Genomic DNA, 14,816 nt, shown 5'->3' with positions numbered 1-14,816 from the left:
TCTCACTTAAATATGGTTGTGGAAACTTTCTCTGGATAATTGACGTCAGTCTTCAAGGCTCATGCGTCTTTCAGTTAAGGAGTTTCAGCATTTTTGATGTTGTTCTGCCGTGTGTCAGTGATGTAGCAATTCGTTCTGTCCTTCGTCGTATACATTCAATATCCCCTGTTAGTCCACTTTGGTTTGTGCCTCCCCAATGTGACCAATATTTTACATGTTTCGTAAGCATGTCAGTAGCAGACTATCTGCATTTTTCCTGTATCAAGCCTTCTGTGTTATTTACAACTGATCCTCTATCGTCTTTCTATTTAGTATCTACATCAGTTGTGGCTGCCATGTACTTGTATGAGTTGATTAATTCCAATTACAACAAATTGATATTGTGGTCATACAATACTACGTTTCTGCGTTTTATGCTTCACATCGAAATCTTATCAAGGTCTGACTGAACAGCTGTAAAGCTTGTTTTACTAACGGTTAACGACCAACAATTAACTGACGGCAGATGATCTGGCATATTAACAGGAAACGCAGATGCTGCTATTGGGCGTATGTAGTAACAATATAGTCTCAAAGAATTCACAGATGTTAGTGGCTTATTCTGATGACCAATCACTTCTAGGAAGCAGTTCTTATATAAAGGTACGTTAGGTTAGGTTAGTTTACATACCCGAGCAACTCACATAGTCGAGAATTCTGTTTTTTTTTTTCCCCTCGAGACTCCCGAACGAGGTACACATCCATCTCTAGTTATGCTACAGACTTACGAATCAATAAACAGTTAAATTTTTAACCAAGGTACAGAGGTTGGGCAAAAATGTATAAACACCAAAAACACTGCACATTTCCATGCCTCATATGGTGCAGGAAACCCGTTGGCATTGAAAACAGCTTCGAGATGTCTCAAAATGTCTAAATAAAGGTCCTGTATGGTTTCCAAGGGAATCTTATGTCATTCTTCCTGCAGAATAGTAGCGAGTTGAAGTAACAATGATGGAAAAGTAGACCACAGAGGCTCAGAATTAATGAATGTGGTGACTATTGTGGCCTGGTAAGATGCGACCATTCACTATCGTACACAAAAAAAAAAAAAAAAAAATCGGTTCTGGACGATTCGAGCTATGTCAGCAGGAGCTTCGTCTTCTCCGAACACAGTTTCACAATTGGGAGGAGGGGGGGGGGGGGGCAAACCTTGTATTATAGGATAGGGCTGATCAGCTACAATGGCCACATAATCCTTGCGGGTTATGCGACTTTGCAGAATAACCATCGGGCCCAGGAAATACGACGATATGATTACCCAAATCACCACCGAACGCCGGTCATATTTTACTCATGGGACGTAAACTCGGCCAGAATTGGAAAACAGTGCGAAAGAAGACTCATCCGGCCAAATGACTTTCGTTCATTGGACTTTCTTTCATCGCTCCGTAGTCGAGGTTTTATGGCTTCCGCACCACGTTATCTTGTTACGGGCATTTTCACCACTGTCGAGCGGGTTTGGAGTTACAGTTCTCCCTGTAATTCACCGCTTATGGTACTCCCTTCGTGTTGTTTTGGTGCTGACAGGCTTCGCGAGTACGACATTCAGTTCTCCAGTGACTTTTGCTGCTATAGTCTTCCTGCTAGTCATGAAAAAACTCTTGAATGATCATTTGTCATGTCAAGATCACTCAACACGCACCTTCGACTGCTTTGTGACTTAGCGGTCGATGTTTCTCTGCTTTCCCCTTATGCGATATAAATCTTGGATACGAAGCGTCTTCAAACACCAAAAACTTCGGCCCACTAGCTTACGGAAGCGTCCACCACACGAGCAACAAAAATTTCCCTACGTTCGAATACTACGCATAGCTCCGATATCATACACTCACAATTCCACAAAACACTGTCAACGCGACTGACTTTGCAACGTATTGAGAACATTACAGAAGTGCCGTTCATAGTAAAATACACACATCAAAAAACGTTTTGCATCACCTCTGTCCCTAAAGTTCCGGAACCTGCACAGAAAATTGGAATAGAGATCCATAAAAACGTCATTTCCACCCATTTTATTCCTCATAAAAACCACACATTGCGTGTTGTATCACCATAGTGCGGGACCTTCAGAGGTGGTGGTCCAGATTGCTGTACAAACCGGTACCTCTAATACCCAGCAGCACGTTCTCTTTCATTGATGCATGCCTGTGTTCGTCTTGGCATACTATCCACAAGTTCATGAAGGCACTGTCGATCCAGACTGTCCCACTCCTCAACGGCGATTCGGCGTAGATCCCTCAGAGTGGTTGTCGGTCAAGTCGTCCATAAACAGCCCTTTTCAATCTATCCCAGGCATGTTCGATAGGGTTCGTGTCTAGAGAAGATGCTGGCGATGTCGTTATCTGAAGGAAGTCATTCACAAGATGTGCACGAAGGAGCGCGAATTGTCGTCCATGAAGACGAATGCCTCGCCAATATGCTGCCGAAATGATTGCACTATCGATCGGAGGATATTATTCACATATCGTACAGCCGTTACGATGGCTTCCATGACCACCAGCGGCGTACGTCGCCCCAAAACGGCAAAGAACGTTCACCTTGCTGCACTCGATGGACAGTGTGTCTAAAGCGTTCAGCCTGACGGGGTTGGCTCCAAACTCGTCTCCGACGATTGTCTGGTTGAAGGCATATGCGACATTCATCGGTGAAGAGAACGTAATGCCAATCCTGAGCAGTCCATTCGGCATGTAGTTGGGCTCATCTGTACCGCACTGCATGGTGTCGTGGTTGCAAAGATGGACCTCTCCATGGAAGTCGGGAGTGAAATTGCGCATCATGCAGCCTACTGCGCACAATTTGAGTCGTGACATGACGTCTTGTGGCTGCACGAGAAGCATTATTCAACATGGTGGCGTTGATGTTAGTGTTCCTCCGAGCCATAATCCGTATGTAGCGGTCATCCACTGCAGTAGTAGCCCTTGGGCGGCATGAGCGAGGCATGTCATCGACAGTTCCTGACTCTCTGTATATCCTCCATGTCCGAACAACATCACTTTGCTTCAGTCCGAGATGCCTGGACACTTCCCTTGTTGAGAGCCCTTCCTGGCACAAAGTAACAATGCGGACGCAATCGAACCGTCTTGACCGTCTTGCCATGGTTGATCTACAGACAACTCGAGCCGTGTACGTCCTTCCTGGTGAAATGACTGGAGCTGATCGGCTGTCGGACCCCCTCCGTGTAATAGGCGCTGCTCACCCATGGTTGTTTACATCTTGTGGTGGGTTTAGTGACATCTCTGAACAGTCAAAGGCACTGTGTCTGTGATACAATATCCACAGTCAACGTCTATCTCCAGGAGTTCTGGGAACCGGGGTGAGGCAAAACTTTTTTTGATGTTTGTAGAACAGCGCAACCTGCAGGGCTTGGCTAGCATCTGCATTTTTGTTCAAGCGTGCACTTCTCGTGGTGTGTTCATATTTTTGTCCAACCTTTGCAACTGTCTCTCTTTGAAAAGTTATTAAGTCCTATCCTATGCATCACATGACAATGTATGATTGTGACATTTATGTGATGAAGTTATAATAGAAAAGCTCCGGCTTGGAAGAGAGGTTATTATGAGGACATACATACTGTACTATACTGGTGGCAGGAAGATCACTCGAGAAGTTAGGCTATTTATAGAATGTGAGGTATGTAGGGATGTGGAGCACGCTGTGGAAAGATGTGTGTTGTACAATCCTTGTAAGTTTTTGGTTAGGTATCTGAAAGAAATTGAAGTTCTATTGAAACTTAATCACGTTTATAATGCTCTCCCACACGTGGCATGAAGAGGTCTATTAAAAAAAAATCTATTGTCACGTATTAATCTCTGTTTAGTGACAGACATCATATCCAGTTGCTTCAGTTCTGGCACAGGGTGCAACATTTCTAAGGCTACGAAGGAAATGAGAATTGTATGAATAAGCGTTTTAAAGTTTAAGGAAACAAATGTTCATTAATTTAAAAAAAGGATGCGTTATGTACACTCTTGATTTGAGAGTGTGTTAAAGATGGTTGCTGTGTTGGAAAGACAGAGAATCTCACCATAGCTAACTGATCAGTTTGGTATGTCACATGACTGAGACGTCGCCAAATTTAGTGGTGCCAGTTGGCATGACAGTCGCACACAAGCTAAGTAAGCAACTCATCATGGCCAGAACGTGGGTGCCCAACACAGCGCATTGGACTCTCCATCGCCGCGGCAGTTGTACCTCTGAGTATCTAGGTTCAAAGAAAATCGCAAAGACAGTAACATATTGATGATAGGGCTCGCTGTCGACGTATGTGGATTGTAACAGCAGAAAGGCCGGCCACATTGCAGCAAACCAATTGCCAGTTAAATTATGGGCAATAGCAACGGGAGTGCAACCACAGCATCCAAAGTCGCCTTAGATCTGTGGGGCGCAGAAGCCATTGCCACACGCGTGTTGCCTCTGATCACAGTGAGACATAGGACGCAGAGTTCGGTGTCGGTGCTAGGACATCGCCTTCCGAACCTTAAAGCATGGAAATACGTCGTGTACCTAACAGAGCACAGTTCATGCAAGTGGCGACAGATCTCTCGTGTAAGGCATGTTTACACTGGGGAAATGGCATCTCTCAAAGATGTGCTTTCGGCTCCCACCGGTGCACGATACATGAACGCGTATATTCTGCACACCAGAATACTGTGTGTGATGGAGGACCTTAACATCATTAGCGATTCATTGCGCAGTTCATATAGCATACAGAGTGAGGGGAAAATACACTCCCTATGAACCATGGACCTTGCCGAGGTGGGGTGAGGTGGCTTGCGTGCATGACTCATACAGATAGGCCGAGCTCTAGGTGGAGCAACGTCGGAGGAGGATATGAGGAGAGGGCGGACTAACCAAGGATCAGGGCAAGAGTCTTTTCAATAGTCGGTAGGGCAACAGTCTGGATGATTAACTCATCAGCCTCCGTAATGTAGCCTACATGGCCTTCGAGCACTAGTATCGCGAATAGCAAACATTTTTCAGCAGGACATGCAACTCTACTGTGTGGTTAAATGATGATGGCATTCTCTTGGCTAAAGTATTCCGGAGAAGGGGATAGAACCCATTCCGAAACTCTGGGCCAGGACTACCCAGAAGGAAATCTAGGATATCGTCATCAGAAAAAAACAATACTAACGTTCTCCATTCCGGACGGTGGAAAGCTAAATTCCTTAATCGGATGGGTAGGTTAAAGAAACTAAAAAGAGTAATAGAAACGTTGAAGTAGTGTGAATTAGTGAAATGCGGTGATAGCAAGAACAGGACTTGATGTCTGGACAGTGAAAGGTTATCAACGCAAAATCATATAGGGGGAATGGAGGAGTAGGACTAAACATGTATAAGGAAATAAGAATGCGCGTAAGTTAGTATGAGTAACACAGAAAACGCGTTATCGTAGTCCAAATAATTACAAATCAAACACCGACTATAGTCGTATAAGTTTACATGCTGACTAACGCCACAGATGATGAAAAGATTGGGAGAATGTATGACGAGATAAAATAAATTATTTAAGTAATTAAGGGAGACAAAAATTCATTGCCATGGGGAATCGTGTTCGATAATAGGAGAAGGACGAGAACGGAAAAAGAATAGGAAAATATGGACTGGATGAGAGGAATGCAGGGGAAACCCTCCTGGTAGAATTATGCACAGAACACAATTTAATCGTTGCTAAAACTTGATTTATACATTAAAGAGACCTTGAGACATAGAAAAATTTCACGCTAATTACATAATAGTAAGACAGAGTTTATGAAAGCAAACTGTAAACTAGACATTCCCAGGGGTGGCTGCAGTCTTAGATCTTAATTCATTGGTTATGAACTACAGATTAAAACTGAAGAAACTACAAAAAGATAGGAAATTAAGAAGATGGGGCTTGTATAAATTATAAGTACGAGAGATTGACAAAAACAGGAGAAAGAAATGCATAAGAAAACGAATGGTTAGCTTTGAAAGATGAAATAGGAAAGACAGCAGACGATCAAATAAGTGAAAAGCAAAGCCTAGTAGAAACACTTGAATAACACAGGACATATTGATTTAGTTGCCGTGAGGAGAAAATGTAAAGATGCAGCAGATGAAGCAGGTAAAAGGGAATACTGACGTCTAAAAAATGAGACTGGTAGGAAGTGCAAAATCGTAAAGCAGGAATGGCTACAGGACAAATGTAAGGATTTAGAACCATATTTCACAAGGGGAAAGATTGATACCACCTATAGGAAAGTTAAAGAAGCCTTTTGAGAAAAAAATGCAGCTGTATGAATATCAAGAACTTAGAGGAAAACCAGTCCTAAGAAAAGAAAGGAAAGCTGAAAGGAGTACATAGAGAGTCTATACAAGAGATATGAAATTGAAGGGAATATTATGGAAGGGGAAGAGGATCTGGTTGAAGACGAGATATGATACTGAAATAAGAAGTGTCAGAGCACTGAAAGATGTAAGTCGAAACAAGGCACCAGGAGTAGATGACATTCCATCAGAACTGCTGGCAGCCTTGGGAGAGCCAACCATAACAAAACTATTCCATCTGATATTCAAGATGTATGAGACAGTCAAAATACCTTCAGACTTGAAGAGCACTGTATTAATTCTAATTTCAGAGGAAGCAGGTGCTGACAGATGTGAATATTTCCCAACTATCAGTTTAATAACTCATGGTCACAATATACTAACACGAATCCTTTACTGAAGAATGGGAAAACTGGTAGGAACCGACCTCTAGGACGATCAGTTAGGATTACGGGGCAACATGCGAGGCAATATTGACCCTACGACTTATCTTAGAAGATAAGTGAATGTAAGGCAAACCTACATTTATAGCATATATTGACTTAAGAAAGCTTTTGACGATGTTAACTGGAAAACTTTCCTTGAAATACAGAAGATAGCAGAGGTAAAATATAGGGACTGAAAGGCTATTTACAGCTTGTACAGAGACCAGACAGCAGTCATAAGAGTCGAGGGATATGAAAGGGAAGCAGTGGTTGGGAAGGGAGTCAGACAGGATCGTAGCCTATCGCCAATATTATTCAATCTGCACATTGTGCAACCAATTAAGGAAAGCAAAGGAAAATTTGAAGTAGCAATTAAAGTTCAGGGAGAATAAATAAAAACTTTGACATTTGGCGATAATACTGTAATTCTGTCAGAGACAGCAAAGGACTTGGAGGAACAATTGAGTGGAATCGACAGTGTCTTGAAAGGAAGATATAAGATGAGCATCAACTAAAGCGAACAAGGACAATGGAATGTAGCCGAATTATATCAGGTGACTCTGACGAATTAGATTAGGAAACGAGGCACTTGAAGTAGTAGATTAGTTTTGGTATTTTGGGAATGAAAATGACTGATAATAGCTGAACTAGAGAAGATATAAAATTTAGACTGGCAATGGCAAGAAATTTGTTAATATTCGAACACAAATTTAAGTGTCGGGAACTCTTTTCCGATGGCATTTGTCTGGATAGTAGCCATGTATGGAAATAAAACGTTAACAAGGAACAGTTTGGACAAGAAGAGAATAGAAGCTTCTGAAATGTGGTGCTATATAAGACTGGTGAAGAGTAGGAGGATAATGAAGAAACATTGAAGAGAACTGTGGAGTCAAAAAATTTGTGGCACTGCTTGACTGAAAGAAGGGACCGGTTGATAATACGCATTCTGAGATATCAAGGGGTCAGCAATTTAGTATTGGAGAGAAGTGCTAGAAGTAAAACTTGTAGAGCGAGACTAAGGCATGAACACAGCAGCAGGTTGAAATAGATGTGGGTTTCAGTAATTATTAGAGATGACGAGATTTGCACATGATAGAGTAGCTTAGAGAGTTGCATCAAACCAGTCATTGGAAGAAGACCATCATCACCACCACCACCACCATCACAACAGCAGCAGCAGCAGGAACAACAACAACAACAACAACAACAACAACAACAACAACCCAGCCTATGTAGAGAAATTGGTGCTGTGTACCCCTCATAATCTCTGATATGTTATTCTCAGTATCCCTAAGTAAGATACAACCACAACAGTCACTCACTCTTCCTCAAATTTGTGCAAAAACATTTAGTGAGAACTATGCTGTGTTTGTTGTAATGATTCCCAGTTCAGTTCTTTGGTTTTAATATAGGTTATACCTACAAATGCATTATGAATTCATTCGATGTCAGTAGTAGGGCAAGGGCGGCACCAGCGCGATTTGTAAGTGTGGGTTGCATACATCAGGAGTGGGCATGCATTCAGGGGCAAACCTATTGTTCTCCTTTGATTGACAGGTCATTAACCTATTGTTCTCGTTTGATTGACATGTCCTTAACCTATTGTTCAGCTAAAAGGATTCTTCCTTTTGAGTGACAGGTCCTTAACCGATTGTTCCCTCCCCCTGCTGCCCCACAACCCCTCAGGAAATCTCCAACCCATCCCCTACCTCTCGCTGCTACAGGTACACTTTCAGGTTATTGGAATAACCCTTCTCAGTCTTATCAATTTGATTAACTACCTAATTAAATCGATCAATTACTTAACCCATCCCCCCTCTGGTAAACCCCCTCCCCTACAACCCTCCCTCCCAAAAATTGGCAGAAAAAAAACTCAGTTGACCAGTCATTTGGAGGGAATTCGATTGCAGCTTATGAAATATTGCTTAAACAATTTAGACAATGTATAGAATGTTACTTAATTATTTATGTCAGTGTATGGAATGTAGTTTATTTATTTAGTTAAAGAAGTGGTCAGGATATCAATTGCAATATATGGAATATTGTTTAAACAATTAGACAATGTGTGGAATATTGTTTATTTAAACAATTTGTGGGATTCAAGGCAGTGTATGGAATATTTGGAAATTGGTCATAATAGGAAATTCGGGGATATATTGTATATTTATAAAAAAATCAGTTTGTGGGGGTTGGATTACTCTTGCTCTTCATTCTCTGCTGTTTGGAAAGATGTAGGTCTTGTTAGAAGTAATTACATGGGCAAACATGTTTCATAACCTATTGTTTGGCACTGTACTCTGGGTGTCTTAAACTAACGTTTTTCTCCCTTTGTTGACACTTAACCTATTGTTCTGTTAAGTGGTTTTCCATGTCACCACCATCCCCCTAAACTATTGTATCGACTTTGATACCAAATTAAGTAATTAGCTATGTCCTCCCACTCACTGTGGGATATATTTGACAATCTGTAGATCACTTTTACAGGGTCTAACTATCAGTGCAATATGGCTATCTGTACAAAATATTTTTTTGCCACTGAAAGTCTCATCTGCAGAAAAAGAGATGGAGAGTGTTTCCACACTGGCAGCATCAGTAATTTGGCGGGTAAATTCAGTAAGAGCCAATCAGAATGCTCCATTCATTCACAAGACATCCTTTGTGCTGGGACGTAGGAGCCTCTACAGATTGGTTCAAACAAGATGGGGGCAAGGTATCTACGGAAAGGTCTGAGAGTAGTGTGATGTTTTCATCTTTGTTCAAGTGTTCAAGGACAAGTTGAAGCATGCCATCCATCTGTGGCATGATGGTGTCCCTCATCCGCCATTGTGGCATTAGGACATCTCCAGACCAGTAGGTGTAGGACATCAAAAATTCCAGCCGCACTACACACACATCTTGCATCTACACATCAGCCATACTGGACAGGTAAACAGGTGCACATGGCCGATACATCTCTCATGTGGGATGGGATATCCCATTAGGATCACTAGGAGACTTCAAACTGTGTTATTCTGTGAAGCACTGCAACAGATTTCTATAGTACGTCCAGAGGGAGACTTGGCTGTTATTTACATAGACATGTGACATCAGTATAACACTCAAAGAATTCTAACTGTATACCCGAAAATACATTTGACATGGTAAACCACTTCACAGAACAATAGGTTAAGTGATGACAAAGGGCCAAACATTAAGTTAAGACACCCAGAGTACAGTGGTGAACATTACATTATGCAACATGTTTGCCCTATGTAATTATTTCTTACAAGACCCATCTTTACAAACAGCAGAGAATGATGAGCAAGAGAAATCCGACCCCTGCAAACTGAATTTTTTATAAATAAACAATATACCTCTGAATTTCGTGTTATGAGATCCTCCCTCTCCACCACAGAACCACCATACACTGACTTGAATCTCATAAATTGTTTAAATAAACAATATTCCACACATTGTGTAAACTGTTTACACAACATTCCATACACCACAATCTATTTCCTGACGAATTCTTTAACTAAATAAATAAACTATATTCCATACACTGTCATAGATAATTAAGCAATATTCTATACATTGTCTCTATTGTTTAAATGATATTCCATAAACTGCAATCGAATTCCCTTAAATGACTGATCAACTGAGTCTTTTCCCCACCAATTTCCAGGAGGGAGGGTGGGAGCGGAGGCGGTTTACCAGAGGGGGGGAGGGGTTAATTAATTAATCAGTTTAATTATGCAGTCAATCAAACTGATAAGACTGAGAGGGGCTATTTCAATAACTCAGACCTGAAAGTGTACCTGTAGCAGTGATGGGGAGGAAATGGGTTGAAGGTTTCCTGGGTTGGTGGGGGGGGGGGGGTAGGGGGGGGCCAACAATAGGTTAAGGATCTGTGAATCAAAAGGAAGGAGCCTTTTAGCACAACAATAGGTTAACGACCTGTCAATCTAAGGAGTACCCCTGAGTGCATGCCTGTCCCTGATGTAGGTAACCCGCACTAACAAAATGTGCTGGTGCCACCCTTGCCCTATTACTGAAGTCTACTTGATAAGGACTGGAAGTACTCGAGTGGTAACCAAGAATTAGTCTTAGCAGCATCTTGTGGCAAATCAACTTTTTAGATGCACCACACTCTCCCAGAACTCTTCCAACAATGTTATACTAATGCTCACGTATTATGAGAAATCGTCCAAGTAATTGAGAACATTCAAGTGCGTAGATCCATTTTTTCACCTGGACTGTCATGCAGGTGACTGATAGCTTCCAGAATGCGATGCACTTCCCAACCAATTCCAAAACTGAGAAAAACTTCATGGAACTGGGGATGATTCTGGGCAGATCTACTGACCTCCTTTTCTCCTCGCAAGCTACCTGACCTCTGTCCTATTCAAGACACCTGGATGGCTACTGGGAGAGGCATGTGTGCCTTATTACTGGCTATGACCTACTTCATAGTGTATGGTGTCGGCCGTTTGGTGCACTTTCCCAGTATCGTCAGTGTTTCATGGAGTGTATATTATGACCAGTCTAGGCAGTCAGTGATTAGGGCAGGGATGGGTGGTACATGGTACTAGGTAGATGCCTCTGATTCAGTTGCTCACAGGTTTCAATATAATAATCTCGTGGTGAGGGGCAACATTACACGGTAGATTATAAGATTAAACTTCGTCTAGAATGCTCCATCACGAAAAATGTTTAACATATAGTATGTTTAAATTAAGAGAAGTTGTTCGAAAATTGTGTTCTCCAACTGCACTGCAGATACTACAGCAAAAAAATAAATTTTTATGATTAGCTCCAGTAACTGGACTCTTGTTTGGACAAAGACAGAGGCAATAATGGTTTATACTGAGAATTTATCTCGCCTCTCTACAGGCATCTAATAGCTAAAGCTTATAACATCACGACATAAGAAAGCAGCCGAAGTGTTTCAGATAAGGTTAAAGCACTAACATGTGAGTATGGCCTTGTATATACGTGTCCCTGATGATTAAAATAGGGATGTCATGCGGATAATGTTATCCGTCTCTCACGATATAGTCATCGATGCGATGCTAAAACCTAATTTTCCTTCCATCCAGTACTTTATTTTACGCACGTCGATGTACAACTGAAGAAATGTATATACTAACTTGAGAAGTCTATATCTCAAATCACGCGTCTCTTTCTAAGTTACTAAAATATTTATCGTGCATTATCACGTACACTAAATTTTTTTTAAATGTCTGCTTTACGCAAAGTCCTCTGTGGCTTTCATTCAATACTGCTTCATTTTCTTCACAATTAAAAGTGTCAAAATACTGCTGGTTCCCATACAATATTTAATCAGTCCAAAAAGCTTTGAGACTGTATTAATAATAAACAGAGAAAAGTTAAGATCATGATTGTAATGCTTCGTATGTGCTGGATAATCTCCCACCACTTGAGTACAAAGCACAGAACGCTCATACATTCATGTGAAACTGTCGGAAAAGACATAATTTTGGGTGTTGCTCATGTTGGGGGTCGTATTGGCTTGAATGTCGGTTATGTCACCAAGTCACATCACCCGCAATAATTCCATTCCAGAAGGGAATTTTCTGTATTTTTGGTTTCAATCAGAACGTGGCGGGTGTCCATGTGTCATTTTTGTTCGGGACTCAAGGTTTGTGGGATAAAATTTGCACACACTTTTGTCCTCTTCAAAACATTCTGGTGAATGTCGAACACCTGACTTAGAGATGTTGCTCCACTGCGATTACCGAGCGAGGTGGCGCAGTGGTTAGACACTGGACTCGCATTCGGGAGGACGACGGTTCAATCCCGCGTCCGGCCATCCTGATTTAGGTTTTCAGTGATTTCCCTAAATCGCTCCAGGCAAATGCCGGGATTGTTCCTTTGAAAGGGCACGGCCGACTTTCTTCCCCATCCTTCCCTAATCCGATGAGACCGATGACCTCGCTGTCTGGTCTCCTTCCCCAAATAACCCAACCCAACCCTCCACTGCGATTTGTAACATAACAACGCAGTCGGCTGCACGTCTACAGCTTAAAACTACATTCTCATAACTGACTGATCGGATGTACATTGTTGTTTACAGTTGGTCGTTCAAGCTGCCACCGTGCTTAACTGCACAGTCGTCGCTTGTACGGCAATAATAAAATAAGTCTCGGAACTTCTTGGATGGATGGTATAGATCCGAAAAAAAGACGTAAGGCTATATGTCTACCGAATAGGTATCCAATGTCTGCCGCTATGGTATTTCCAACTGTAGTCTCTTTCCTTTACCATATTTATGAAAGTTAATTACACGAATGGCAACTTAATATCATGGACGTAGTAATAAATAACTCTTCGTATGTAGAAAGCTGGAACAACCATCTTGAGTCTCGGTCACTTCCATGATCGTTGTATTTCTTACGTTATCTCGCCGAGATATTCTATAGGATCTTCTGAGATAGTCCATTTCTACAACTCTCATTTTATTTTTGTTTTTTTTTTCCAGTAAGATACTAAGCTGTACCACTTTTTCTCAGCTACAAGGAGAACATGAAGCGGTTCTCGGCGGTATTCCGTGAGCATCAGGAGGGATCACTGGACAAGGCTGTCTGGTGGATCGAGTACGTGATCCGCCACAATGGTGCCCCACACCTGCGCACTGCAGCCCTCGACCTGAGCTGGTGGCAGCTGCTGTTGGTCGACGTCATCGCCTTCATGGTTGCGACGGCGTCCATTTTGGTCTACCTGCTGTACAAGGCAATTTGTTACTGCAGAAGCTTACCACGTGCATGTATGAAACAGAAGAGGTCATGAACATGCTGGAGGAACGTATTGACAAAACATACATAACTTTAAATGGGAAGTGTAAATTATTTTAACTGTCTATTAAATCGGTGATGAATAGTCTGATATGGTGGTGCTACGTGGCTGAACATGTTTGATGATGTCATGTGAGGAACATTTCCTACTGTTCATGTGGTCAAAATATATATTTACCTATTTATTGATTAATGAAACTAATTTCGTTATTTCGAAACTCAGTTATTAGTTCTACCACTTTTAAAGGGCTTAATATTATGGTGCTTGTGTTTAATTATTTGTGTAATAGTGGATGCGACATTTCATGTCATAAAATGTTTTCATTCATTATCAGACGCAGCTGTGGTTACCTTCTTGCCTGTTTCAGTTGTAATCTACGTACAAAAGAGGCCAAAATGTAGTTAGACTTGATAATGTTACCTGATACGCACTGAATGTTTGTAGGCTTAAAAATGTTATAAAACAGTCTACTGGTTATCTGGCAGACAATTACCCGAAATGCATTGATTTTCTGTAGGCTTAAAAATATGATTAAAATACTCTGTACGTATCTCTCAGACAACTGTAAATTATTAGAGAATTTTGTCCTAGTTAACATGAAAGCCTTGTTTCTACACTCCTGGAAATTGAAATAAGAACACCGTGAATTCATTGTCCCAGGAAGGGGAAACTTTATTGACACATTCCTGGGGTCAGATACATCACATGATCACACTGACAGAACCACAGGCACATAGACACAGGCAACAGAGCATGCACAATGTCGGCACTAGTACAGTGTATATCCACCTTTCGCAGCAATGCAGGCTGCTATTCTCCCATGGAGACGATCGTAGAGATGCTGGATATAGTCCTGTGGAACGGCTTGCCATGCCATTTCCACCTGGCGCCTCAGTTGGACCAGCGTTCGTGCTGGACGTGCAGACCGCGTGAGACGACGCTTCATCCAGTCCCAAACATGCTCAATGGGGGACAGATCCGGAGATCTTGCTGGCCAGGGTAGTTGACTTACACCTTCTAGAGCACGTTGGGTGGCACGGGATACATGCGGACGTGCATTGTCCTGTTGGAACAGCAAGTTCCCTTGCCGGTCTAGGAATGGTAGAACAATGGGTTCGATGACGGTTTGGATGTACCGTGCACTATTCAGTGTCCCCTCGACGATCACCAGTGGTGTATGGCCAGTGTAGGAGATCGCTCCCCACACCATGATGCCGGGTGTTGGCCCTGTGTGCCTCGGTCGTATGCAGTCCTGATTGTGGC

At 42.1% G+C, this 14,816-nt stretch overlaps 1 protein-coding gene across 1 annotated transcript in view; it reads left to right on the top strand.

Annotated features, from left to right (window-relative positions):
• LOC126413033 (UDP-glycosyltransferase UGT5-like) overlaps positions 1 to 13,547 on the top strand; it is a 60,552-nt gene extending 47,005 nt beyond the window's left edge. The window contains exons 6-7 of the mRNA XM_050082926.1: positions 7,896 to 8,009; positions 13,271 to 13,547. Coding sequence (XP_049938883.1) covers positions 7,896 to 8,009; positions 13,271 to 13,547 — 391 coding nt within the window. The remainder of the gene's footprint in view (positions 1 to 7,895; positions 8,010 to 13,270) is intronic.
• The last annotated feature ends 1,269 nt before the right edge of the window (positions 13,548 to 14,816 follow it).

This window comes from Schistocerca serialis, chromosome 7, assembly GCF_023864345.2.
Source record: "Schistocerca serialis cubense isolate TAMUIC-IGC-003099 chromosome 7, iqSchSeri2.2, whole genome shotgun sequence".
NCBI classification, from domain to species: Eukaryota; Metazoa; Arthropoda; class Insecta; order Orthoptera; family Acrididae; genus Schistocerca; species Schistocerca serialis.
The sequence above is the reverse complement of the archived record's forward strand: the minus strand, read 5'-3'. Positions and strand labels throughout refer to the sequence as shown.